Source organism: Nannobrachium achirus (assembly GCF_963921795.1).
Source record: "Nannobrachium achirus genome assembly, chromosome: 9".
Classification (NCBI taxonomy): domain Eukaryota; kingdom Metazoa; phylum Chordata; class Actinopteri; order Myctophiformes; family Myctophidae; genus Nannobrachium; species Nannobrachium achirus.
Genome location: NC_137818.1, coordinates 59,227,250 through 59,252,808, shown reverse-complemented (window position 1 = coordinate 59,252,808; position 25,559 = coordinate 59,227,250). Strand labels below are relative to the sequence as shown.

The window sequence follows — 25,559 nt, the reverse complement described above, 5'->3', positions numbered from 1 at the left end:
GAATCAATTAAGTCACGTAAAAAACAAAACAAAAAAAGTATGAAATACAATTAAAACCACTTAAACCCTAAAGTACCAGTAGTACTTAGTTGACCGGGCCCCCCCGGTTTTCGTTTAAGAGCTCAAAGTGTTTCTGTATGGTTCCTCTGTCTTCTGACGTCCTCTGTCTGTCTGTCTGCCTTGTGAGATCCTCCGTGTGGGACAAGAGTCCCACGCGCACCCTCTTTCTTCCCTTCCGAAACCTCCCGGACGCGACACAATGACCGTACGGCACACACACAAAAAAAACACAAAGCGGTCCATGAAAAAGTGCAAAAAATGCCATGAAGCCAATGTCCTGGATCCCCCCCCCCCTTCCGCCCCCAAACCCGCCCCCCCCCCCCCCCCCCCCCCCCCCATTGTTTATCGTCCCATAGTTGCCAAACTCTCCAACTGAAATCAAGTCAGTGGGAAGAAAAGGATAACGTAAAGAAAAAATGCTGTTGTACATGTAACGATAGAACCAGTTAACACCGCCTGGAGGACGAATCATCATCGCAGTGTTTTCGTTTGACGTTTTGTCGTTGTCCTTTTTGTTTTATTTCAGGTTTTTTTTTCTTCTCAATTCTCTTGTAAAATGTCTCGGGTAACAAACGGAAAAAAGAAAAGGAGGAGGAGGAGTCAGGAGGAGAGTGATGTCACATTGCAAGGGGGCTCTTCGGAGGGGTCTCATGTGCCCTGGCCCTTTTCAATTCTTTGACTCTGAAACACAGAAAGACAAGGCGCGACGTGAGTAGGGAAACGCCGACCTCCCTCGGACGACCATGAAAACAAACAGACAAACAAGACAACAACAACAACAACAACAACAACAACCGACAAGCTCGTCACCGCGACGACGCCAGCATCAGCACCATTCAACATCAGCAGGTGATGGGGGAGCCAATCAAGACAGCTCAGGTTATCAGGGACGTGAGCTGGCCTGCGGAGAAAATGTTTTGTCAAGGTTTGTTAGAACTTTACCACACTGATAGATGAAGTAAAAAAGATACTTCATGTTCATATACGGCGACCGATACATACAAGGATCAGGGCGAGGAACCAGCCCCATAATAACCAACGCTGATCAGCTAAATCAATTTGAAGACAGTGCCAACTACCAACCGCATTATACAGTAAGTAGGTTATTAGGCTGATGACAGCTACATTCCACCAATACAATGTTCTGAGAAATCCAAATAAAAACAACTGCATTGTTGCCAAATGGTGCCATCTAAATATGACGCCTCAAAAGAAAAGACAGCTAAAAGTTTGCGACAGGTACTTAATGCCGCTCTCGCCGCGTTCAACCGGCGGGAAAAGGAAAATAGGCCTGTTCCCAAGACATTCAGAGCATATTTGCTTGGCTGACACGCCGCTCTAGGCTGGAGGGGAGGTTTATAGCTTGGATTATCCATCTGCAATGTTCGACGGCATATAATATGCATTGTTTGGCACTCTACAAAAGAAAACGAAGACCAAAGTGGGCCTTGGTTTGGCAAGCTATTATAGAGCAGAGGAAGGTTTCCAAACTATGCTTGAGCCAAACGCAGTCGGCCTGCCTTTAGTCTGCATGCACTACTTTTGTGTGACGGCCTTGTATGATAAAGCAGGGCTTTACTTTGCGAAAGAACGTACACATTTGAAACTTGGAGATACGAGGTTTCCACTCAACAACGACTATATCCACTATATCACAATGTGTGATGGACGGAACCATACTACCCATGTAAATACTGTCATGAAATGTGTGTGTGTAGTCACGATTATGACATTTTACATGACGATTAATTGTCACTCAAATAATTGCGATTAAGGTTTTAATTGTGTTTCTGTCATTGACAATTACATTCCTGTAATGGCTTGTAGGCTTTGAAGTTGCACATGGCACATATGAAATATAACCTAAATATACAAAGAAACTACTTATTTGACAACTTTATACTTGAAAAAGAACATTGATAGTAGAAATAGTCGATCTAAAAGTTCACAACGTGAGCGACGCGTTGTGAGCTTGTAGATCTGCTATTTCCACTATTTTGAAATTGTTTGAAAATATGATTTTTTTTCAACATTATGACGATTACGACAAAATAATTATAGGTAAGATAATTGAGATTAGACGATTATGTAATAATTGTGACAACCCTATGTGTGTGTGTGTGTGTGTGTGGCAGAGAGAGAGAGAGAGAGAGAAAGAGAGAGAGACTGAGAGACAGACAGACAGACAGACAGACAGACAGACAGACAGACAGACAGACAGACAGACAGACAGAGAGAGAGAGAGTGAATGGTTTGCACAGTCCCTAGAGTACAGTGTGTGTGTGTGTGTGTGTGTGTGTGTGTGTGTGTGTGTGTGTGTGTGTGTGTGTGTGTGTGTGTGTGTGTGTGTGTGTGTGTGTGTGTGTGTGTGTGTGTGTGTGTGTGCGCTGCTTCCTTTTCGAGTTCCCTGGAGGAGTGAATCCATTGCAGCTCAGCTCCAACGCTCCCAGTGGGGTTAGGCAGGGAGGGGGGATTCTATCGCTTGCTTTTCGATGGTGACCTACATGCTACATCGCGGCACTGTAACCTACATCGCAGACGGTCTCCGAGAGGAACCTGCCCGCCGTCAAGACGGCAGAGGTGCTTACAGGAGAAACCGTCCCAAAACATGCCCCGAAAGCACAGTAACCTACATCGGTTTCAGCGTGATAACCACCCCGGACGCGTTTAAGCCCATTTTCGACTGCAGCTTTAGCACCACACTACACTACACCACACTACACCACACCGCACCACATAAAAATATCTACATTTTCCATTACACAAAGGTACCCCTATCGGTAAGAAACTGTGATTATAATACAATATAAATTTGTATTACAACTATCCTGAATTAAAATACACTATAATGGATTATAACTGTGATTATAATACACTATAAAGTATTAATGTATTACTATGATAATTATAATAGATTATAATAGTGGTTTATAAACAATAGAATCTATTATTCATGTATTACAACTATATCTGGTGGTCTAAATGTAAAGTCAGTGAGTGATCAGTCATTATGAAGTGTTTGGCCCTGTTTGGCTAGCTCAGACATACTCTAGAATGGATAATTTTTAGTACCATGTTTAGTACGAGTTTCACACCACTCTACACAGGTCCTTGTAGTGGAAAACCTGGCACAAGTGGGAGGTGTGGTGTGGAGTAGTGTGGTGTTCGGTCTGTGGAAAAGGGGCTTTAGAGTGCTAGTGAAAGGGTCTAAGCGGAGGTACCGCCCAAGGAAGTTACGTTGATGCTGTTCAGATCTGTTTAAGTACATACAAGTCCTGCCGTATAGGACACTTTCGACCGTAAGTTCTTTACCAGGCTTTTCTCCTTGAGGAAGAAGCAGAGTTTACATGGAGTAGCAGCAACAACATAAAGATACAACACTTACGTTCCATAACGTGTTCTAATAACGACAGGTTTGCAGTTCTGCTGTTCTGAACTTGCGTTGATAAAAACCTGCGTCACTTCTACGGTTTGTGTTTCGATTGCGACACACAGTTCGAACCGGCACGTTTACAGTGCGCCTAACATCCACGCTAACAATCGCTTGATAGCACACAAGGAAAACCCAGTCTGTTGAGGCGGCTAGAAAACGGGACACACAGCCAGCCGGTCAGACAGATAGACGGACAGCAGCCGGCCCATTAGCATGCCTGAAGAGTAGAACAGCAAGGCCCCAGTTCGTCACCACTTTGTCATGCAACAGAATAAAAAACATGATGTGACACAAAGAACCGTCTGCGGTTCTCTCGAATCGGCATCTTCATACTCACACAAAAACAAAACGGAAACAAACAAACGGAAAGGAAACTGAAAAAACATTTCCGAGGACAGAGAGGGAGAGAGAGAGAGAGAGAGAGAGAGAGAGAGAGAGAGAGAGAGAGAGAGAGAGAGAGAGAGAGAAAGACAGAGAGAGAGAGAGAGAGAGCGAGACAGCAGTGCGTCAGTTCAGCAAAAGCTAGGGTATGGCAAAGATGGGAGTCCTCATGGAAAAGAGGCATTACATTTTGGATAACACGGTTCTATTGTGGAAAATAGCAGATCTACATGCTCACAACGCCTCACGCTGCGAGGCGTTGTGAGCATGTAGATCGGCTATTTTCACAATGTCTAAAAAAATAATAATAATAATAATAAAATAATAATGGGCTGGATATGGCAGCCTGGAAGGATTGTTCAAGTGCAGCTAAACTTGGCATGTTAGTAAATGTGCCACAATTAACAATAATGCATTGCACCTGTGCAGCTGACCTGCGGAACCTGGGAATATACCATTTTGTCAAGATGGGGAGAAAACAAGTATGGAGAATACAATTATAATAGCTCGTTAAAGTGACCATTATGTTAAATTTAGCATTTGTAGTTATTTTACTGTAACTTAACAACATAATAACCAGCGCAGATAGACAAAGAGACATTCATGGATTTATATTTAAAAGTAACTTTTATTTTCCCCCCCTGGACCCAGGGTATGGCAGCTGCATACCCCTGCCATACCCAATTGACGCCCATGACAGACAGAGAGAGAGAGAGAGAGAGAGAGAGAGAGAGAGAGAGAGAGAGAGACAAAGAGAGAGAGAGGGAGAGAAAAGAGCCAGTTAAGTGTGGCAGTCATGTCATTCATAAGCAGAGAGGTTAGTTTTGGTTTTAAAGATTAAAGTTCTGCTCTAAAATCGGAAGGCGGCCTCAAAACCACCCTGTGGCTCCAGTCGGCAGCCATCATGCAAGCAGGCATCAAGCAACAGTGATGGAGAAGGAAAGAGAGAGAGCAGAGAGAGATAGAGAGAGGGGGGGGAAGAGAGTGAGAGAGAGAGGGGGAGAGAGAGAGGGGAGAGAGAGAGAGAGAGAGAGAGAGAGAGAGAGAGAGAGAGAGAGAAGCACGATGGGTGAGTTGCTGAGGCTGCCACTCACCCGCTTGAACAGTCTATGGTCCACCAATGGGCTTTGGCATTAAACAGCAAAACAATAACAGACAGCTATTAGCACATGATAGGGCACTGTGGGGGGAGGGGGGAGAGGGGCTTGGGGGGGGGGGGGGGGGGGGGGGGGTCGAGGACACACTTAGGGGCCAGATACTGACAGGAGAGGGAGGAGGGGGTAGGGGGGGATCTGACTCTGCAGTCGTGGAGACGAGTGACCCGTCCAAGCCTTTTTATCTCACAGATAAATGACAAACAGTTCAAGGGAAGACTGTTATTGTGGATTTGTTTAGAGATGTGAGTGTTTCTGCTTTCTAAGACCATTGATCAATGTTGGCAGAGAATGCAATTCAATTGAGAGTCGCATTATGAAGTTCTGTCGTAGTGTGTGTGTGCAGGGACGTGCAGAGAATGTTAGAGAGGCAGGGGGCTGACATTTCTAAAAGGTCCTTTTGGATCATAGCACACCTCCAAACTCAGCTTGGAGGTTGGCTATTTTCCTACTTGATACCACACTAAACTAAGCATAAAAGAGGCAATACTGGACATGTGGCGTAACAGCATGAATTTCTACACAGTGAGGCAATTCTTTTCAACATAAGATGCTGCATTCAAGTTCAGGAGAGTTTGGACAAGGCAATTCTCTTGAATGCTGCCTTCAGGTATGGCATGGAAAGGGGGGCATTTGCATTTCTTTCACCATAGTAAAAAACTGGCATTCATGGTCTGGAGAGAAGACTTTTTACAGACTGTTAAAAGGGCAGTTGCTCAATCCCCCTTTCATGTCTATGTGTGCACGTGCCTGTGTGTGTGTGTGTGTGTGTGTGTGTGTGTGTGTGTGTGTGTGTGTGTGTGTGTGTGTGTGTGTGTGTGTGTCTACCTGTGGCGACAGCGACGTAGAAATCTCATAATCTTCCTGGCAGCTTGATCCTGCCTCTTAGTGAGCAGAGTGCTTCTGCGGACAGAAAAGATGGAGAACAGTATTTCAGCGTCCGGGTGGTTTATCTGTGTTTTGATTTTGTAACAATAGTTTGGTCATCGATTAATGCATTGGCGGCAGTGGCTCAGCGGTTAGAGTGGCCGCTTGGCAACTGGAGGGTTCCCAGTTCGATGTCGGGCTCCCCCAGAGTTAGTGTCGAAGCGTCCTGGAGCAACACTCTGAACCCCTAATTGCTCGCAATGAGCACGTTGGTGCCTTACAGTTACAGTTTAGGCATTTAGCAGATGCTTTTAATCCAAAGCGACTTACAATACAGATAATACACATCACTATATTAACTGTTTTACTGCTACGGACGTTACCGTTCGCCCCAATTCTGAACGTCGCTCGTCGCCAATACGGCCGTTCGTTCGTTTACCTTGTGATGTCCGTAAGCTGATCGCGCCGCCGTGTACAGTGAACACATCTGCCGCAATGATGCTCTAAAAAATCCATTATGCGATAACATCAACGGAGACCAATTCACTTCCTTGTTGATTTCTCTGGCCCTGTGGCTTTGTGGCGAGAGACTGGTCTCAATGGATGGCAACTCAGAACGGCCAAATTCACATTAATTCTTGCATGACACCACCCTCTGCTGCCAGGTCCGCCAAAGTGCATGTTGCGCAATCAAAAAAGTAAAAAAAAAAAAAAAAAAAAAAACGTCTATCTATCTACTATAACATCGCAAAGGTAAGCCGCTTTTTGCTGGCAAAAAGACCCAATAAATAAATAAAACATCTGGCAGTAAAACTGTTAAGCAAGATAATATGTCAGTACATTAACAACAATAAACAATGTAACAAATGCATAGGAATATCAATCTAGAGAAAAAAAAACAATAACATAGGTAGACCACGCACCTAATCAGTAAAACACTTCTAAATCTAAACAATGCTATCTTCATGTATGGTCATTGAGGGAAGGGGAGTGTTACAGTAGTGCTATGGGTTTAGGTAAAGTCTGAAGAGGTGAGTCTTCAGTCCACGGTGGAAGCTATAGGGAGTGAGTCTGTAGTTCTAAGTGCGACAGGGAGTTTATTCCACAGTTTGGGGGCCAGGAGGGCAAATTGTCTAGGATGAGTGGGGGCTTTTAGTGTGGGTTCTGTCAGCATCCCTGTGTTGGCTGATCTGAGTGAACGGGTGGGGTTGTAGGGGTTGCATGGTTTCCTCCGCCATCACCAGTGTATAGATGTGTGTGTCAATGTAATTCACAATCATTGTAAAGCGCCTTGCTATATGAATGCACCATTTACCATTTATTGATTGAATATAACAACTTTTTTTGTCAAACCTAACAGCTAAGACGCCCCAAGGGCGAAAAGCTGCCTCGGTCACGGAGTCAACAATGTGATGTCACAACAGGTCAGCTGTAGATACTAGACATTAGGGCCCTATTATGATCCAGGTCTTATGCCTTATGCCTTAACTTCTTTACTTTTTTTCACTATTTTGAAAAACATTTTTAAATACTTCAAATGCTGATTCTACATCTGCACGTTGTGAACTTGCAGATCGGCTATTTGAAATAATTAAAAAACAAAAACAAAATAGTAAAAAAAGGCAAAGAAGTTAAGGCAATAAGCATAAGACCTGGATCATAATAGGGCCCTCAGGCGTTACCCACTCACTGACTGACTGACTCATTGACGTACGGACAGGATCTGCCGGGTTCATAGTAAACAGCAACCTACGGTCGCAATAATCATGTGGATCTAGGGATCCACACCAGAGTATTATGGCTCGATTCTTGCACATCATGTGGCCAGCCTGTGATGTCAGCCATCTATGACGTTGGTCATCAATGATGATGTAGTATGACTTCTAATTTGGGCAAGGTTTCAGCTCGATCAGGGACCAATTTACTTTATCCACCTGTTTCCGCGGGGAATTTACTGCAGAATTATGTATGGGACACATCCGGTGAACAGCTGACATACAAGCTCACGTCGCGTCGCAGTTGCAACGATTGTGAGCTCGTAGATCACACTCGGGCTGCGATGCCGGAAGTGCCGCACACCTTCTGCACAACGCACGATGGAAACTTGGTCAACGTGGACAGAATTTGAGTTCAATATTTTCAAACGTTCCAAAAGTTTGTGAACAATACTAGAGGTACTTCTGTGGCATACTGGCATTGTGCACAAGAAACTTGACGCTGATTTGTCCCGTGGATCGCGAGGAGTGCTTCGGGCGCACACACATTCGGTTTTCTGAGGTGAAAATGGCTCTGATCTGATCCACTATTTTCAGGCAAAGAGATTTGGTTTTAGAGGCACACCAAGAGGCAGGCCTAAAATAGAGCCCGGGGGGGACCAACTAGGCACACAGCCACACACGTAGGCTTTAAGTGGGTAAGACTAAATCCTCTCAAATTGGGGCGTCTGTGGTCTAACATTTTAAAAAAGTTTTTGGAAGCCCCGGGGTTAAACAGTACAACTTTCTTTCAGCGAAGACACCTTTGCTGTCTTTAGCAGTTTCTTTTTTTTTTCGGTTCTGAACCGTGCAGCGCGTACTCCCGCTGTGTTGCAGGGACGTGCTGGCCATTGGGAAAAGCGGGACAACTCCCGAACGGCCGGTTCATTCCCGGCCGGTCCAGGCCGACCATTAGGAAAAAAAATACAAATAAAATGTCGGCCTTCGTTCCATTTTGGGGGCTGGGCGGCCAACAAAGTAAATCGTCACTGTCGGGCAGAAAACTCGCTTCTCCAAGTTTCAAATTTGTAAATTTTTTCGCAAAGCAAAGCCCTGCTTCATCATACAAGGCTGTCGCACAAAAGCAGTGAAAACAGCAGATCTACAAGCACACAACGCCTCGCGGTGCGAGGCGTTGTGTGCTTGTAGATCGGCTGTTTTCACTAGTTTAATTCATTTTTTAAATGATAAATACAAAACAAACGGTTTTGGACATACAAGGTTTCCACCCGACAACGACGAGATATTACTCATGTAATTGGCCCACTGGCTTGTCACTTGTCATGATCTGAAATCTTTGAGTAGCAGCAGCGCTATAGAGAGAGATCTCTCTCAATGGTGCGCAATGAGGGCCTCTATAACTCTTTTTCCCGGGCTGAATCAGGGGCCCAGCATGTCCCTGTGTGTGTGTCTGTATACCTCAGTTTGTGTTGCACCAGGGCAGCGGCAGCCCCGTGGCGGTGAGGCTTCAGCCTGCCAAACTCCTTGTAGCTGCGGTAGTATTGCTGGATCAGCACGGCTGCCCTTCTGCTCTGCTGGAACTTCTTCTGCTCATGGTAGCTACGGAACTTACTCTGGATAAGGATGGCGGCCTGCGTCATCTTCTTATAAAGTGCATACTGCCCGAAGGAGAGACGGAGAGAGAGAACGAGAGAGAAACGGTGGGGTCACCCTCACAGGCACTGGAATACACACAAACGCGTGCCACTTAAGCCCCTATCAGAGTCAGTACCGCAGTGAAGAGCTATCCACCGCGGTGTACTCTTTTTGAGTCATAAAACTACAACGTTACGTCATTACTCGCGGTGAAGAGCTTTCCACCGCGAGTCCCGACACATCTCTCTGTTTTTACTTTGTTTTTACTATGATGGCCTCCACTTATTTTCTCACTTTAGGTGGATAGCTTTACACCTAAAATTTGCGATGAATAGCTCTTCACCCTGGACTCTGATAGAGGCTTTATACGCTACAGGAGTAATGTGCGTGCGTGTGTGTGTGTGTGTGCTTGTGGTTGTGTGTAAGTGTGTACCAGTAGTATTACAAAAACAATGTGCTTTAACATAGCAATACTGTATATCGTCACTGTCGGGCAGAAACCTCGTATCTCCAAGTTTCAAATTTGTAATTGTTTTTTGCAAAGTAAAGCACCGCTTTGTCACACAAGGCAGTCGCACAAAAGTAGTGAAAACAGCAGATCGGCTGTTTTCACTAGTTTAAATCATTTAAAAAATGAAAAATACAAAACAGACGATTTTGGACATACAAGGTTTCCACCCGACAATGACGATATGTATAGTCTGGTCAAATATAAAGGCTTTCAGCAGCGTGGTCTAGGACACTGAAAAGGTGTTACCTTCAAGGCTATCCACGTTAGCTTGTAAAGAGAAAAAGAAAGTGAAAGATTGTGAATCATGGACTAGGATAACATAAGATCAGTCTGGGCTGGGAAATAAAAGCTTGTGATCACTTCCAGGGAGTGTTAAAGGGGCCCCACCATGAATTTCACATTTTCATTTTTTTCTTGTTTTTTGGTCTTCCCAGTGTCTCTTCCAGCCCCCCCCCCCCCCCCCCAAAAAAAAACATTCATTAACTGAATGGGCGTGCCTGAACGGTACTCTTTTGAAATCGGCCACATGCTATGTCACAGGGGGCTCATTTCCTATTGGGCCCTCTCGAGAAGGAGGCGGTACTCTTTGGGAGGCTGTATTCTATTGAGACTAGGTGGAACCATGAGGTAAAGTGGTACTAAAATTGGAACGATACAGAGAACATTACGATTGAATCTACATGGTTCTCATTGTGGTTCTCTAATATTTTCTGTATCGTTCCAATTTTAGCACAAAGACAGCGCCCCGTTGCCAACAAAGGGCATTTTGGTATTGCATCTGAAACGGCTTGGAAGTAGAGAGAGACAGAACATGAAATTTCAATATCCGAGTGGTTGTTTAGGATAAAACCTGTATAAAACCGTACTATGGACCAATATTTATATAAGATATATATTTGGAAAAGCATGGTGTGGCCCCTTTAAGTTAGACTTGAAAATTCAGATCAACTCAATAAGTGGTTGAAGAAGCACTAGGTGTTTTGCTTAAGTAAAAGTATCAATCGCGCAATGTAGAAATACTAAGTAAATGGGAGCGTGTCCCTGTTACTACATGTCATCTTTTCGACACTAGACTCTAACCCTCACCCTAACCCTAACCTCCGTGGAGTGAGTCGTTAACCCTCCGGTCGAAATGATGGTTGTTCGAAAGAGCGCGATTTCCCCAAGTAAATATCCTGAATTGGACATTTTTACTTCAGTAAAGGTACAAAAGTATTATCCATGCCCCCTCAGCAAGATGTATAGGGGTTTTGCATTAATAATACAAATCTGCAAAGTCTAGTAACTAAAGTTGTAGTGGAGTAAAAAGTACAATATTGCCTCTGACATCACAGGGGAGCAGAAGTCTAACGTTCTGAAAAAACATCAAGTTAAGTAAAAACACGAAAAGATTGTCCTTAAGTACGGTACTTGACTAAATGTACCGAACACCACTGCAACCTACCTGCTTGTACTTCTTATAGCAGCGCTGAATAACGGCTGCGGCTACCTCCTGCTGCTCTCGGAGCGGCCTCCCCTGTGGGGGGAGAGTAGAGCATTGAGAGGTCAGAGGTGACAAATAGGAGGCCGTTGTTCCTGCCACAAAGGTCACGACAAGCCTCTGTCGGCCCCGGGGTCGGGGTCGGGGTCTCCCCGCGGGAAACCCTTCCTGTTTGGCCCCCGTGACCCGCCACGACGACACCCCTGGAAGGTGGTGCCGCCACCCTTAGCCCCCCCTCGTAACCTCCTCCAGTGCACTCGCTGGAGGCCAAGTGGGGGCCAGGGCTGCTGCTGCTGCTGCACTGCGGCTGTGACTCTCTCTCTCTCAGCTTTGGGCTGTGTGCCGGGCCCGGGGCTGGGGGGAGCGGGGGGGAGCGGGACAGAGAGAGACAGCCGTCCACCTATAAGAGCCTATAGCCGGCAGAGGAGGGGTATAACAACAAGAAGAAGAGGTATTGTGAATGACAGCGAACAGTTTGATAACACGGAAACTCATTAAAAGGAGCCGCAGGGGGGGGGGGGGGTAGCGAGGTGAGGCACGGGGGTCGGGCAAGAGCGCGGGACTTGGCAGTGTGTGCGCGCGCGTGTGTGCGCGTGTGTTGTGCGTTGTGCTAATTAAGGGCAAGGCAGCAGCGGGATAACCAACGCAGGTGACTTACACAGGGGGAGAGAGAGAGAGAGAGAGAGAGAGAGAGAGAGAGAGAGAGAGAGAGAGAGAGAGAGAGATTGAGAAGGAGGTGAGCTTAATCGGTTTTAATCGGAGCGGGGGGTGTGGGGGGTGTAGAGGGGAGGAGGGGGCAGTGCAGGCCATGCTCCGCTCAAGCCATCGTTCCCATGCTGAAACCACAGGGGCAGAGGACTTTGAACTTCTTACACAGTACATCATACATTAGTTTTCATCAGAGATGCTACATATATATGTATATATTTATATACAGAACTGTATATAAAAAAAGGAGAGAAACAGAGACAGAGGTGGAGGCAATAATATATGAATATGTTGGATAGAACATTTTGTGGAATATCTCCCGGAAAAGGAGACAAACCGCGCATCCAGACGAAGCAGTCGGGATGTCCCCCCTGCGCGTCACATGTCGTCCGTCGTTAATGCGACGCGAAACCCCTCAAATCCTTTTTAATCTAACACGGCGTAACCTCGCCACACAGTGGGAGGTGTTCGTGTGACACCCGCGGTGCCCTGAGGCCTGTACCTTGTACTTGCGGAAGGCGGTTTGTACCAGGCGGGCGGCCTCGTACAACTCTCTCTGCTCGGGGTCCGACAGAGTCAGCTGGGCCAGGTCTCGCTCCACCTTGCTGTTGGAGGCGTTGATGAACTCGCTCCAGTCCGCCGGCGAGGGCAGGGCGGACCGCTCCAGGGGGCCTTCGCCTCTCAGCGGGGACCCCCCCGGACTGAGGCTGGGGTTGGAGGACGGGGTCAGGGGCTCGCTGTACAGAGATCTGTGGAGGAAGAAAAACGTCGGGACCTTTATGCGTGTCCAAAGCCCTTATCAGAGTCTGCAAGTGAAGAGCCTATTCACCGCAAATTTTAGGTGATAAGCTATCCACCTAAAGTGAGAAAATAAGTGGAGGCCATCATAGTCAGTCACGGTGAAGTCCTATCACTGTGACTGACTGGTCTAGATCGACCAATCAGTGAACGGGGTGATGGGCCGATCTGTCTGATAGTAAAAACAGAGAGATGTGTCGGGGTTCGTGGTGGATAGGGAACAGGGAAATGCAAAGATGCCTCATTTACGTATATAAGTTCATGCGTTTATTCACAATGAAAAATCTACCTGGTTCCGATTTTTTTTTGATCTTTAACTCTTGAGAGCTTCAAATTCGGCACGCGCATTCCCCGCCGCAGCAGGTAGTGCAGTGCCCGGCCTCGAACCCGACCCAATACGCGATTTTCCGGAACTGGTGCGAAAGGTTCAGATTCTCCGTATGCGGACCTGATGTCTGACATCAGGGTTTTCCGGAACCGGCACCGTCCATATATGGGCATAAAATGGACGCATATAGACAGATACAGATATCTCCATATATGGGCATAAATGGACACAGGCAAACAGATGGTCAAAACAGGTCCTATGACAACAGGTATAATGGATTTGGGGCATTCATTCCCTATTTACATCTTTCCCGAGTAGGTCGGTCCTCGACTAGACGCTTGGCCAACCGTCAGGCAGATACAGAGATCTCCATATATGGGCATAAATGGACACAGGCAAACAGATGTTCAAAACGGGTCCAGATATCTCCATATATGGGCATAAATGGACACAGGCAAACAGATGGTCAAAACGGGTCCTATGACAACAGGTATAAAGGGGTTTGCATTAAAGGGCGGGGCATCCATTCCCTATTTACATCGTTCCCGAGTTAGCCAGGTTGCCGACTAGACGCTCGGCCGCCCGAGCTTCTAGTATTAACTAAACTGATAGCTGGATTTACCTTTTTTTTTTGGTTGACATTATATGGTCCTTAATGAAAAAGCACCGCTCACTTCACACTGGGCTGCACTGGCTGCACAAAACAGGATGGCGTGCACAACCTGCGTTTATCAGTCTACAGCCATACTGTATTTGAGTGTGACCACATTCGTTTCCCCCCCCCCCCCCCCCCCCCCTTTGTGCAGACGGTGGTTCTCACTCTTTAACTCTTATACTGCTTTGAACGTTCCTGTTCGCCCCAATTCTTGAGGTCGAGTAGGGCCAATACGGCCGTTCGTTCGTTTGATGTTTTTTATGGATTATGATAAAAGACGTCCTTGCGCAACTTTTGAATGCATAATTGGTCGTGGTGTCGTTTTGAGGACAGCCGGAAACCATTCATAAAAAAAAAAAGTAAACAGACTGTCCTGGCTCCGCCTGCCCAGAGCGACTCTGCGCCTGCCTAGCTGCCAGGGGCGTCAATTGGGTATGGCAGGGGTATGCAGCTGCCATACCTTGACAGGGGGAAATAATAAAAATGTACTTTTCATCGTGCCTGTTGCTAAGGTATGGCAACATGACTGGTGTCTTCACCAGACACCAGTCATGTTGCCATACCTTAGCTTGTTCTGAACTGACGCCACTGCTAGCTGCTAGCAGCCTTGAGGGACTATATTGTTTTATGCATCGGGCTGTTAGTAGAGAAAGAGAGAGAGAAACGTTGGTAAAAGCGATCATTTTGTCGGAAATCAGTTGTTTTATAGTATTAGTAGTATAGTAATTGTAGTAGGTAGTAGTATTTAGCAGTACTAGAATATTGAGATGTATTAGGCCAACTCAGCCTCAACTTGCTGGTATCATTCCGCCGAAGTGCGACCCTCCCCCCCTGGCCGGAGCAGCAGCCAGCAGCAGAGCAGATCCACGGATAGAAACAAACTTTGTTAGAATTAGGATTACAAACCTACCCGCGTTGGTGACTCAGGACCAGGCAGCGCCCACGAATGGTGGTGGTGGTCGTGATGATGATCATGATGATGATGATGATGAAGAAGAGAAAAAGATCACTGTAGCCGTTGGTATTGAAGATAAAAAGATTGAAGATGGTGCCAGTCGCGAAGAACCGGGGTCCAGAAGTGGATCAAGAGCCTCGTGATATTGTGGAAACCGATCCCGACGGAGCTCGACCCCCGTGTAGGATGGATCCCCCCGCCCGGGGGCTCACATCGCCGCAGCAGCAGAGACCCATGTACCGCCGCCACCGCCGCGAAGAGACAGACGAACTGGGCGATTTGGCCAATGAAGAATGGCTTCCGCGTAGAGACCCCTCGGAGAACAGAGGCCACGATTCTACTGTCCAAAGTAAGACTTCCAATCCAGTGCATGTATGTATTGTATAGTTGTATACTGTATATAGTTGTATACTGTGTGATAACAGAGCATCCGTGTGGAACTGGAAGCCTGGGATGGGGGGATGGTCAGTGATCAGTGAGATAGGGTAACGGTTTTCCATTGCGACGTGTTGCCACTCCGACATTGGGATCCGGTCTAGAGCCCGCCTACTGCATCCGGCTATTTACACGTACACATACATGCAAGAAATGTTTCCGTATCCGGACCGGATCAGTAACTTGATCCAAGCAGTTAGGATCCACGTGCTTGGTTTGTTTTTGTCGCTACTCAGGACACACGTGGAGTTCCTATCACGCGCGTGCACGTACCGCGTGTAGTGTACGTGCACTGCACAGCCTACTAGGATTATTTGATGGGAATTTAGGATTTATTGGCTTAGTTTGTGTGTGCGTGCGTACGATGCGTGTGTGTGTGAGAGAGAGGGAGAGGTTTCTTTTTATCGTCATCATCATCATCATCATCATCAGTAGCTGATGATGTAGCTTTTCAGTTCAATTCAAAGGAGCTTTATTGGCATGAGAAAACATACGTTTACATTGCCAAAGCAAGTGTTACAAATAAAAACTGTTGAAAATGGGGAACATATATACAGTTGGAGGGAGTACAGCTTTGTGTAAACAGAGCTATGTTGCATTGTGACATTTTATATAGGTATACAGGGTATAAAGGGAATTTCACTGTGACAGTAAATGCATGGTAACTATTTACTATAACTGCATTTTATGTTATATATGAACTTATTGTAAGTCATTTGCTAAATGTCAAAATTGTAAATTGATTTGTTTAGATATAAACTATTTGATATTTTCCTGGCTATGATTTTAGATGATGAGTCGACGATGATGATGAGCCTACTTCTTCATTTCCACATCGTGGAAAAACAAACTTTTTTCTGTAAATCAGACTTAGCACCATGCACATGCTCACATAGACATCAAAGGGGGCTTGAGCCCCTGCCCTTTTATCCATCTGTAAAAAGTGCCCTCTCCAGACCATGAATGCTGTTTTTACATAATTACTATATATATATATATATATATATATATATATATATATATATATTTGTGTGGTAAGCAGGAAGTGCATAGAATGTTAGAGAGGCAGGGGTTGACATTTCTAAAACGGCCTTTTGATGAAAATAGTAGGCCCCCAACCTCCACGCATTCTGCTGTGACGCGTTGTGAGCTTGAAGGTGTACTATTTTTCATGTATTTTATAGTAATTATGTATTTGTATAATTTACAGATCGACCATGGGCTCGTGTACGAGTTCAGCAGACCCGGTGGAGCCCTTCCGGAGGAGCCTGGCTGGAGTGAAACAGAATGGAGCCCCAGGCCCTGTGCAGGCTGAATGACACACACGCACGCACGCACGCACGCACGCACGCACACACACATATACACTCTGTACTGTAGACATGTAGTGTCACAGTAGTGTCACAGTGAGATAAAGAGAACCCTGAAAGCTGAAGCAGGATTCAGGCTGAAGCTCATGTCACTGTGTCAATGTTCTGCACTGCTCTTACTACTGCTCTTACTTCTCTTACACACTAAAAGTGTGTAAAAAGACACTTTTTCTTGTTTTTATTTTTTTGAATTTGTTTGTAAACAACCACTGATCATAGGTGTGATGTTACTGAAGCCAACAATAAAAGGCTAAAGAGAGATTTCTGCCTGAAAATGTATTCTTCACAAAAATGCATTTTTCTCAGCTTTATGTTCTCAAAGAGCTGTTTTTAGGCCACATTCTGCAGCTTCTAGCTAATGAACAGAACAAGATAAAAACTCGAAATCTTTTTCTGTTGCAAAGTAGACATTCTATTCTTCGTTGCCATATAATTGTTGTCTTTATAGTCGAAACCAAATTTCTCCAGTAGGCCTTCAAAGATGAGCGACAATTCTCAATTTAGCTGGCAGTGGATTGAGCTTTTTGTTCAATTCTGTGGCAGTAAAAGAGTTAATGTGAAAAGGTTTTTCTCCAGTGTGGATACGCTGGTGTCTCTTCAGATTACTTAACACACTAAAGTTCTTGTCACACTGCTTACAGTGGAAAGGTTTTTCTCCTGTGTGGATGCGCTGGTGAATCTTAAGTTTATCTGACCGACTAAAAGCCTTGTCACACTGTTTACAATAGAACGGTGTTTCCCCAGTGTGGATACGCAGGTGAATCATCAGGTGATCTAACCGACTGAAACTCTTGTCACACTCTTTACAGTGAAAAGGTTTTTCTCCAGTGTGGATACGCTGGTGTGTCTTCAGATTACTTAACACACTAAAGTTCTTGTCACACTGTTTACAGTGGAAAGGTTTTTCTCCTGTGTGGATGCGCTGGTGAATCTTAAGATCACCTGACTGACAAAAAGCCTTGTCACACTCTTTACACTGGAAACGTTTTTCTCCAGTGTGGATATACAGGTGTCTCTTCAGGGGACCTAATTCAGTGAAACTCTTGCCACACTCTTTACAGTGAAAAGGTTTTTCTCCAGTGTGGATACGCTGATGTTTCTTTAGGTCACACAACTGACTGAAACTCTTGTCACACTGTTTACAGATGTGAGTTTTCTTCCCTGTATAAGTCAGCTGATGTGTGTTCACTTCTCCTGGTTGAGTTACAGTTTTGATACATCTTTGATGACTGTAAGATTTTGGTTTGTCTTTTTCTCCTTGTTCCTGGCTGGTTACAATTCTGGTGATTTGCTGGCACGATTCAGAGGGGATATGTCCATTTATGGACATTTGGGAATAGAGGTCGTCATGGCTCGACTTAGATCTGGAGTATGTACAATCAGAACTTAGTCTGGGAGGATTGTGACCACACTCCTCCCTGAAGTGGCGGTTCATCATCAAATCCGAATCTATACATGGACTGCAAACAGAGTTTTAGGTAGTTGGCTGTTGGGTAATGGACAATTTATTTAGCCTCTTTCTGACTCCCTATGTTTTCTATCTCTTTCTCTCGTGACACTGAGTAAGAAAACTGAATGCTCTGAACTCTGTGGAATGAAGTGGAATTCAAAAGTATTTTCAAATCTTATACATGCTGAGCAGAGCTCTGGTCTGACCTCAGCCACAACACAACCGGTTGCTGTGCATGCCTGACAACACCGATGTGCGCAAGAGTGATATCATCAATTTGACATCACTACAGGGACGTGCTGGCCATTGGGAAAAGCGGGACAACTCCTGAACGGCCGGTTCATTCTCGGACGGTCCAGGCCGGGCCATTAGGAAAAAATGAAACTGTTTGCACTAAAGTAAAAATGAAACTGTTTGCACAAAAGTAGTGAAAACAGCAGATCTACAAGCACACAACGCCTCGCACCGCGAGGCGTTGTGTGCTTGTAGATCGTTTTTTTTCACTAGTTTAAATCATTTTTTAAATGATAAATACAAAACAAACGGTTTTGGACATACAAGGTTTCCACCCAACAACAACGAAATATAGGCCTAATTCATGTAATTGGCCCACTGGCTTGTCACTTGTCATTATCTGAAATGGCAAATCTTTGAGTAGCAGCAGCACTATAGAGAGAGATCTCTCTCTATAGCACGCAATGAGGGCCTCTCCAACTCTTTTTCCCGGGCTGAATCAGGGGCCCAGCACGTCTCTGCTGCTGCCCCTCCATGTGGGCAAGAGTGATATCATCAATTTGACATCACTACCATGATGGAAGAGATCCAGGTAGATGCCACGCCTTTATTAGACCCAGTTTATTTATTTTTGACATCAGGCTGTTCCTGAGGAAATCGGCGCAAGCGCTGACTTATTGTGACATCACTTCATAAAAGGCTCTGACATCATGTATAGGGATGGGTATCTGGTTCGGTTCCATGGAATCGTTAGCCAACGTCCTTAACGATTCTGCATATGCGCGATGACATCACACACGCGACGCGCTGCCTTGTTTAGACGCAGCCAACATGTTGTCTAAACAGAGGCGTTCTAAAGTCTGGCTGTATATTTCACGAGAATGTTCATGTTTTGATAATGAGGCATCAGCTTTCCTAGTTAAGTTGTTACTCAAGCTCACTGCATGAACAGACAAGTCTCCCGCCGTTCTGTGTCGGAGCTAGAGTGCCCAAAAAAGTTTGTTTTGCAAGCCCGCCTGCCGCCGCCTCCCATGTTCTTACTACAAAACGCGCTACATGTCCAATGTGCTCCGTGTTGCTAAAGGCTCCCCTATAAATCACATGTGCAAGAAAGAAAAGTATGTAAATCCTTTGATCCAAACTGTAGAAGACAGTGCTTCTGCTTTAGCTGTGTACAGCAGCAGCTCTGCGAGCTTCGGCGAGCTTCGCAACCGACATAGAGTAGGCTACAGGGGCGCTGGAAGGGAGGGTGTTTCAGCACCCCTGGTTAGGCGCTGCAAGGGGGGTGCTGAGGGTGCTACAGCCCCCCTGGTACTTTCTTCTTTTTTTTTTTTCTAGATACACACAGAGCTATATTAAATAATGTGACTTTGGGGAATACACTATGTTGAAACAAGGTGTTTGATTATCACATGGTCACCTTGCCACCTCCGGTTGGAAGGGAAGTTGAATTTAAATTTTGTTTTCAAATAAATCCCGCTTTGATGGCACAACAAAGTCTATTTATTTGAGAACTAGAAACTGTCTGTAGGTCTGTTGCAAACTAACACCGTTGTATATGGGGAATAAAAAACTGTAGAAAACCATTACAAAAATAATACCCGATGTTGTAGTGTGTGTGAGTGAGTGACTGTGTGTGTGCATGCGTGCTGTGTTGCACTGTGTGCTAAAATAACTAATACACAGTTACTTGTTACACCGTTGTGTGGGAAATAAGCACGCAAAACAGTAATAAAAATAACCCAAAACCTCTCTAGAAAAAGAAGAAAAGGAGTGGAGGAGGTAGAAAAGACTATTGGCCACTATTTCTGACCAGCCCCCAGCATGGCGAGGGGGCTGAGAATCGATAAGAGAATCGATAAGGAATCGAATCGATAAGCAGAACCGGAATCGGAATCGCTAAAATCTTAACGATACCCATCCCTAATCATGTACACCACATGAGTCAATGGGCATAAATGGACAGAGGCAAACAGATGGTCAAAACGGGTCCTATGACAACAGGTAAAATGGGGTTTGCATTAAAGGGCGGGGCATCCATTCCCTATTTACATCGTTCCCGAGTTAGCCAGGTTGCCGACTAGACGCTCGGCCGCCCGAGCTTCTAGTATTAACTAATCTGATAGCTGGATTTACCATTTTTTTTGGTTGACATGATATGGTCCTTAATGAAAAAGCACCGGTCACTTCACACAGGGCTGCACTGGCTGCACAACACAGGATGGCGTGCACAACCTGCGTTTATCAGTCTACAGCCATACTGTATGATTGATTGATTGATTTTTCTTTATTTTAGTGTCATGCTTCCAAGGAAGCCCAGCCCATATGGACTTACAGGACACTTTACATTTCATTTAACAAAAACAATTCACCGACATAACAATTCACACAAACAATGATCAAACAAATAACCAACTTTAACACTCAAGCTACTATTTGAAGAGCTGAGACTGTCTTCTACTCCAGGCTAGGGAAACAAAATGTGCCGTCTTGAAGACTTCATAATTAAACAACCATTCTAATTTCTGTCCATCATCTTCCCAGAACAGCTCAGGTTTTCGTTTTTGCATTACATCAAACAAAGGGACCCTCAAATCATCATATAGAGTACAATAAAACATGAAATGAAATTCATTCTCAACATCTTTCAGGTCACATACATTACATATCCTATTCTCTTCTGGTACAGCTGAGAACCTCCCCACCTCAATAGCTAGAGGTAGTACTGTATTTGAGTGTGACCACATTCATTGTTTTTCCCTCAATTGTGCAGACGGTGGTTCTCACTCTTTAATGTGAAAAGGTTTTTCTCCCGTGTGGATACGCTGGTGCCTCTTCAGATTACTTAACACACTAAAGTTCTTGTCACACTGTTTACAGTGGAAAGGTTTTTCTCCTGTGTGGATGCGCTGGTGAATCTTAAGATCATTTAACCGACTAAAAGCCTTGTCACACTGTTTACAGTGAAAAGGTTTTTCTCCAGTGTGGATACGCTGGTGCCTCTTCAGATTACTTAACACACTAAAGTTCTTGTCACAATGCTTACAGTGGAAAGGTTTTTCTCCTGTGTGGATATACAGGTGTCTCTTCAGGTGACCTAATTCAGTGAAACTCTCGCCACACTCTTTACAGTGAAAAGGTTTTTCTCCAGTGTGGATACGCTGGTGTGTCTTCAGATTACTTAAAACACTAAAGTTCTTGTCACACTGTTTACAGTGGAAAGGTTTTTCTCCTGTGTGGATGCGCTGGTGAATCTTAAGATCATTTAACCGACTAAAAGCCTTGTCACACTGTTTACAATAGAACGGTGTTTCCCCAGTGTGGATACGCAGATGACTCTTCAGGTGATCTAATCGACTGAAACTCTTGTCACACTCTTTACAGTGAAAAGGTTTTTCTCCAGTGTGGATGCGCTGGTGAATCTTAAGTTCATCTGACCGACTAAAAGCCTTGTCACACTGTTTACAATAGAAAGGTTTTACTCCAGTGTGGATACGCTGGTGTGTCTTCAGATTACTTAACACACTAAAGTTCTTGTCACACTGTTTACAATAGAAAGGTTTTTCTCCAGTGTGGATACGCTGGTGTGTCTTCAGATTACTTAACACACTAAAGTTCTTGCCACACTCTTTACAGTGAAAAGGTTTTTCTCCAGTGTGGATACGCTGATGTTTCTTTAGGTCACACAACTGACTGAAACTCTTGTCACACTGTTTACAGATGTGAGTTTTCTTCCCTGTATAAGTCAGCTGATGTGTGTTCACTTCTCCTGGTTGAGTTAAAGTTTTGATACATCTTTGATGACTGTAAGATTTTGGTTCGTCTGTGTCTCCTTGTTCCTGGCTGGTTACAATTCTGGTGATTTGCTGGCACGATTCAGAGGGGATATGTCCATTTATGGGCATTTGGGAATGGAGGTCGTCATGGCTCGACTTAGGTCTGGAGTATGTACAATCAGAACTTAGTCTGGGAGGATTGTGACCACATTCCTCCCTGAAGTGGCGGTTCATCATCAAATCCGAATCTATACATGGACTGCAAACAGAGTTTTAGGTAGTTGGCTGTTGGGTAATGGACAATTTATTTAGCCTCTTTCTGACTCCCTATGTTTTCTATCTCTTTCTCTCGTGACACTGAGTAAGAAAACTGAATGCTCTGAACTCTGTGGAATGAAGTGGAATTCAAAAGTATTTTCAAATCTTATACATGCTGAGCAGAGCTCTGGTCTGACCTCAGCCACAACACAACCGGTTGCTGTGCATGCCTGACAACACCGATGTGCGCAAGAGTGATATCATCAATTTGACATCACTACAGGGACGTGCTGGCCATTGGGAAAAGCGGGACAACTCCTGAACGGCCGGTTCATTCTCGGCCGGTCCAGGCCGGGCCATTAGGAAAAAATGAAACTGTTTGCACTAAAGTAAAAATGAAACTGTTTGCACAAAAGTATTGAAAACAGCAGATCTGTGCTTGTAGATCGTTTTTTTTTCACTAGTTTAAATCATTTTTTAAATGATAAATACAAAACAAACGGTTTTGGACATACAAGGTTTCCACCCAACAACAACGAAATATAGGCCTAATTCATGTAATTGGCCCACTGGCTTGTCACTTGTCATTATCTGAAATGGCAAATCTTTGAGTAGCAGCAGCGCTATAGAGAGAGATCTCTCTCTATAGCACGCAATGAGGGCCTCTCCAACTCTTTTTCCCGGGCTGAATCAGGGGCCCAGCACGTCTCTGCTGCTGCCCCTCCATGTGGGCAAGAGTGATATCATCAATTTGACATCACTACCATGATGGAAGAGATCCAGGTAGATGCCACGCCTTTATTAGACCCAGTTTATTTATTTTTGACATCAGGCTGTTCCTGAGGAAATTGGCGCAAGCGCTGACTTATTGTGACATGACTTCATGAAAGGCTCTGACATCATGTATAGGGATGGGTATCGAAAACCGTGGTTCGGTTCCATGGAATCGTTAGCCAACGTCCTTAACGATTCTGCATATGCGCGATGACATCACACACGCGACGCGCTGCCTTGTTTAGACGCAGCCAACATGTTGTCTAAACAGAGGCGTTCTAAAGTCTGGCTGTATATTTCACGAGAATGTTCATGTTTTGATAATGAGGCATCAGCTTTCCTAGTTAAGTTGTTACTCAAGCTCACTGCATGAACGGACAAGTCTCCCGCCGTTCTGTGTCGGAGCTAGAGTGCCCAAAAAAGTTTGTTTTGCAAGCCCGCCTGCCGCCGCCTCCCACGTTCTTACTACAAAACGCGCTACATGTCCAATGTGCTCCGTGTTGCTAAATGCTCCCCTATAAATCACATGTGCAAGAAAGAAAAGTATGTAAATCCTTTGATCCAAACTGTAGAAGACAGTGCTTCTGCTTTAGCTGTGTACAGCAGCAGCTCTGCAAGCTTCGGCGAGCTTCGCAACCGACATAGAGTAGGCTACAGGGGCGCTGGAAGGGAGGGTGCTGAGGGTGTTTCAGCACCCCTGGTTAGGCGCTGCAAGGAGGGTGCTGAGGGTGCTACAGCAGCCCCCCTGGTACTTTCTCTTTTTTTTTTTTTTTAAGATACACACAGAGCTATATTAAATAATGTGACTTTGGGGAATACACTATGTTGAAACAAGGTGTTTGATTATCACATGATCACCTTGCCACCTCCGGTTGGAAGGGAAGTTGAATTTAAATTTTGTTTTCAAATAAATCCCGCTTTGATGGCACAACAAAGTCTATTTATTTGAGAACTAGAAACTGTCTGTAGGCTCATTGTTGCAAACTAACACCGTTGTATATGTGTAATAAAAAACTGTAGAAAACCATTACAAAAATAATACCCGATGTTCTAGTGTGTGTGAGTGAGTGACTGTGTGTGTGCATGCGTGCTGTGTTGCACTGTGTTCTAAAATAACTAATACACAGTTACTTGTTACACCGTTGTGTGGGAAATAAGCACCCAAAACAGTAATAAAAACAACCCAAAACCTCTCTAGAAAAAGAAGAAAGGGAGTGGAGGAGGTAGAAAAGACTATTGGCCACTATTTCTGACCAGCCCCCAGCATGGCGAGGGGGCTGAGAATCGATAAGATAATCGATAAGGAATCGAATCGATAAGCAGAACCGGAATCGGAATCGGAATCGCTAAAATCTTAACGATACCCATCCCTAATAATGTACACCACATGAGTCAATGGGCATAAATGGACACAGGCAAACAGATGGTCAAAACGGGTCCTATGACAACAGGTATAATGGGGTTTTGCATTAAAGTGCAGGGCATCCATTCCCTATTTACATCGTTCCCGAGTTAGCCAGGTTGCCGACTAGACGCTCGGCCGCCCGAGCTTCTAGTATTAACTAATCTGATAGCTGGATTTACCTTTTTTTTGGGTTGACATTATATGGTCCTTAATGAAAAAGCACCACTCACTTCGGGCTGCACAAAACAGGATGGCGTGCACAACCTGCGTTTATCAGTCTACAGCAATACTGTATTTGACCACATTCGTTTTTTATTCCCTCCATTGTGCAGACGGTGGTTCTCACTCTTTAATGTGAAAAGGTTTTTCTCCAGTGTGGATACACTGGTGCCTCTTCAGATTACTTAACACACTAAAGTTCTTGTCACACTGCTTACAGTGGAAAGGTTTTTCTCCTGTGTGGATGCGCTGGTGAATCTTAAGTTTATCTGACTGACAAAAAGCCTTGTCACACTCTTTACACTGGAAAGGTTTTTCTCCAGTGTGGATATGCAGGTGCCTCTTCAGGTGACCTAATTCAGTGAAACTCTTGTCACACTCTTTACAGTGAAAAGGTTTTTCTCCAGTGTGGATACGCTGGTGTGTCTTCAGATTACTTAACACACTAAAGTTCTTGTCACACTGCTTACAGTGGAAAGGTTTTTCTCCTGTGTGGATACGCTGATGTTTCTTCAGGTCACACAACTGACTGAAACTCTTGTCACACTGTTTACAGATGTGAGTTTTCTTCCCTGTATAAGTCAGCTGATGTGTGTTCACTTCTCCTGGTTGAGTTAAAGTTTTGATACATCTTTGATGACTGTAAGATTTTGGTTCGTCTGTGTCTCCTTGTTCCTGGCTGGTTACAATTCTGGTGATTTGCTGGCACGATTCAGAGGGGATCTGTCCATTTATGGGCATTTGGGAATGGAGGTCGTCATGGCTCGACTTAGATCTGGAGTATGTAGAACCAGAACTTAGTCTGGGAGGATTGTGACCACACTCCTCCCTGAAGTGGCGGTTCATCATCAAATCCGAATCTATACATGGACTGCAAACAGAGTTTTAGGTGCTGTTGGGTAATGGACAATTTATTTAGCCTCTTTCTGACTCCCTATGTTTTCTATCCCTTTCTCTC

At 44.8% G+C, this 25,559-nt stretch overlaps 1 protein-coding gene across 1 annotated transcript in view; it reads right to left on the bottom strand.

Annotated features, from left to right (window-relative positions):
* Positions 1-708: 708 nt before the first annotated feature.
* Positions 709-25,559, bottom strand: part of camta1a (calmodulin binding transcription activator 1a) — a gene marked incomplete at both ends in the record, with an annotated part of 432,050 nt that continues 407,199 nt past the window's right edge. Inside the window, 7 exons of the mRNA XM_080734049.1 lie at positions 709-741; positions 4,969-4,999; positions 5,857-5,931; positions 9,069-9,268; positions 10,003-10,023; positions 11,201-11,272; positions 12,447-12,693. Of these exons, the coding sequence (XP_080590175.1) occupies positions 709-741; positions 4,969-4,999; positions 5,857-5,931; positions 9,069-9,268; positions 10,003-10,023; positions 11,201-11,272; positions 12,447-12,693 (679 nt within the window). The remainder of the gene's footprint in view (positions 742-4,968; positions 5,000-5,856; positions 5,932-9,068; positions 9,269-10,002; positions 10,024-11,200; positions 11,273-12,446; positions 12,694-25,559) is intronic.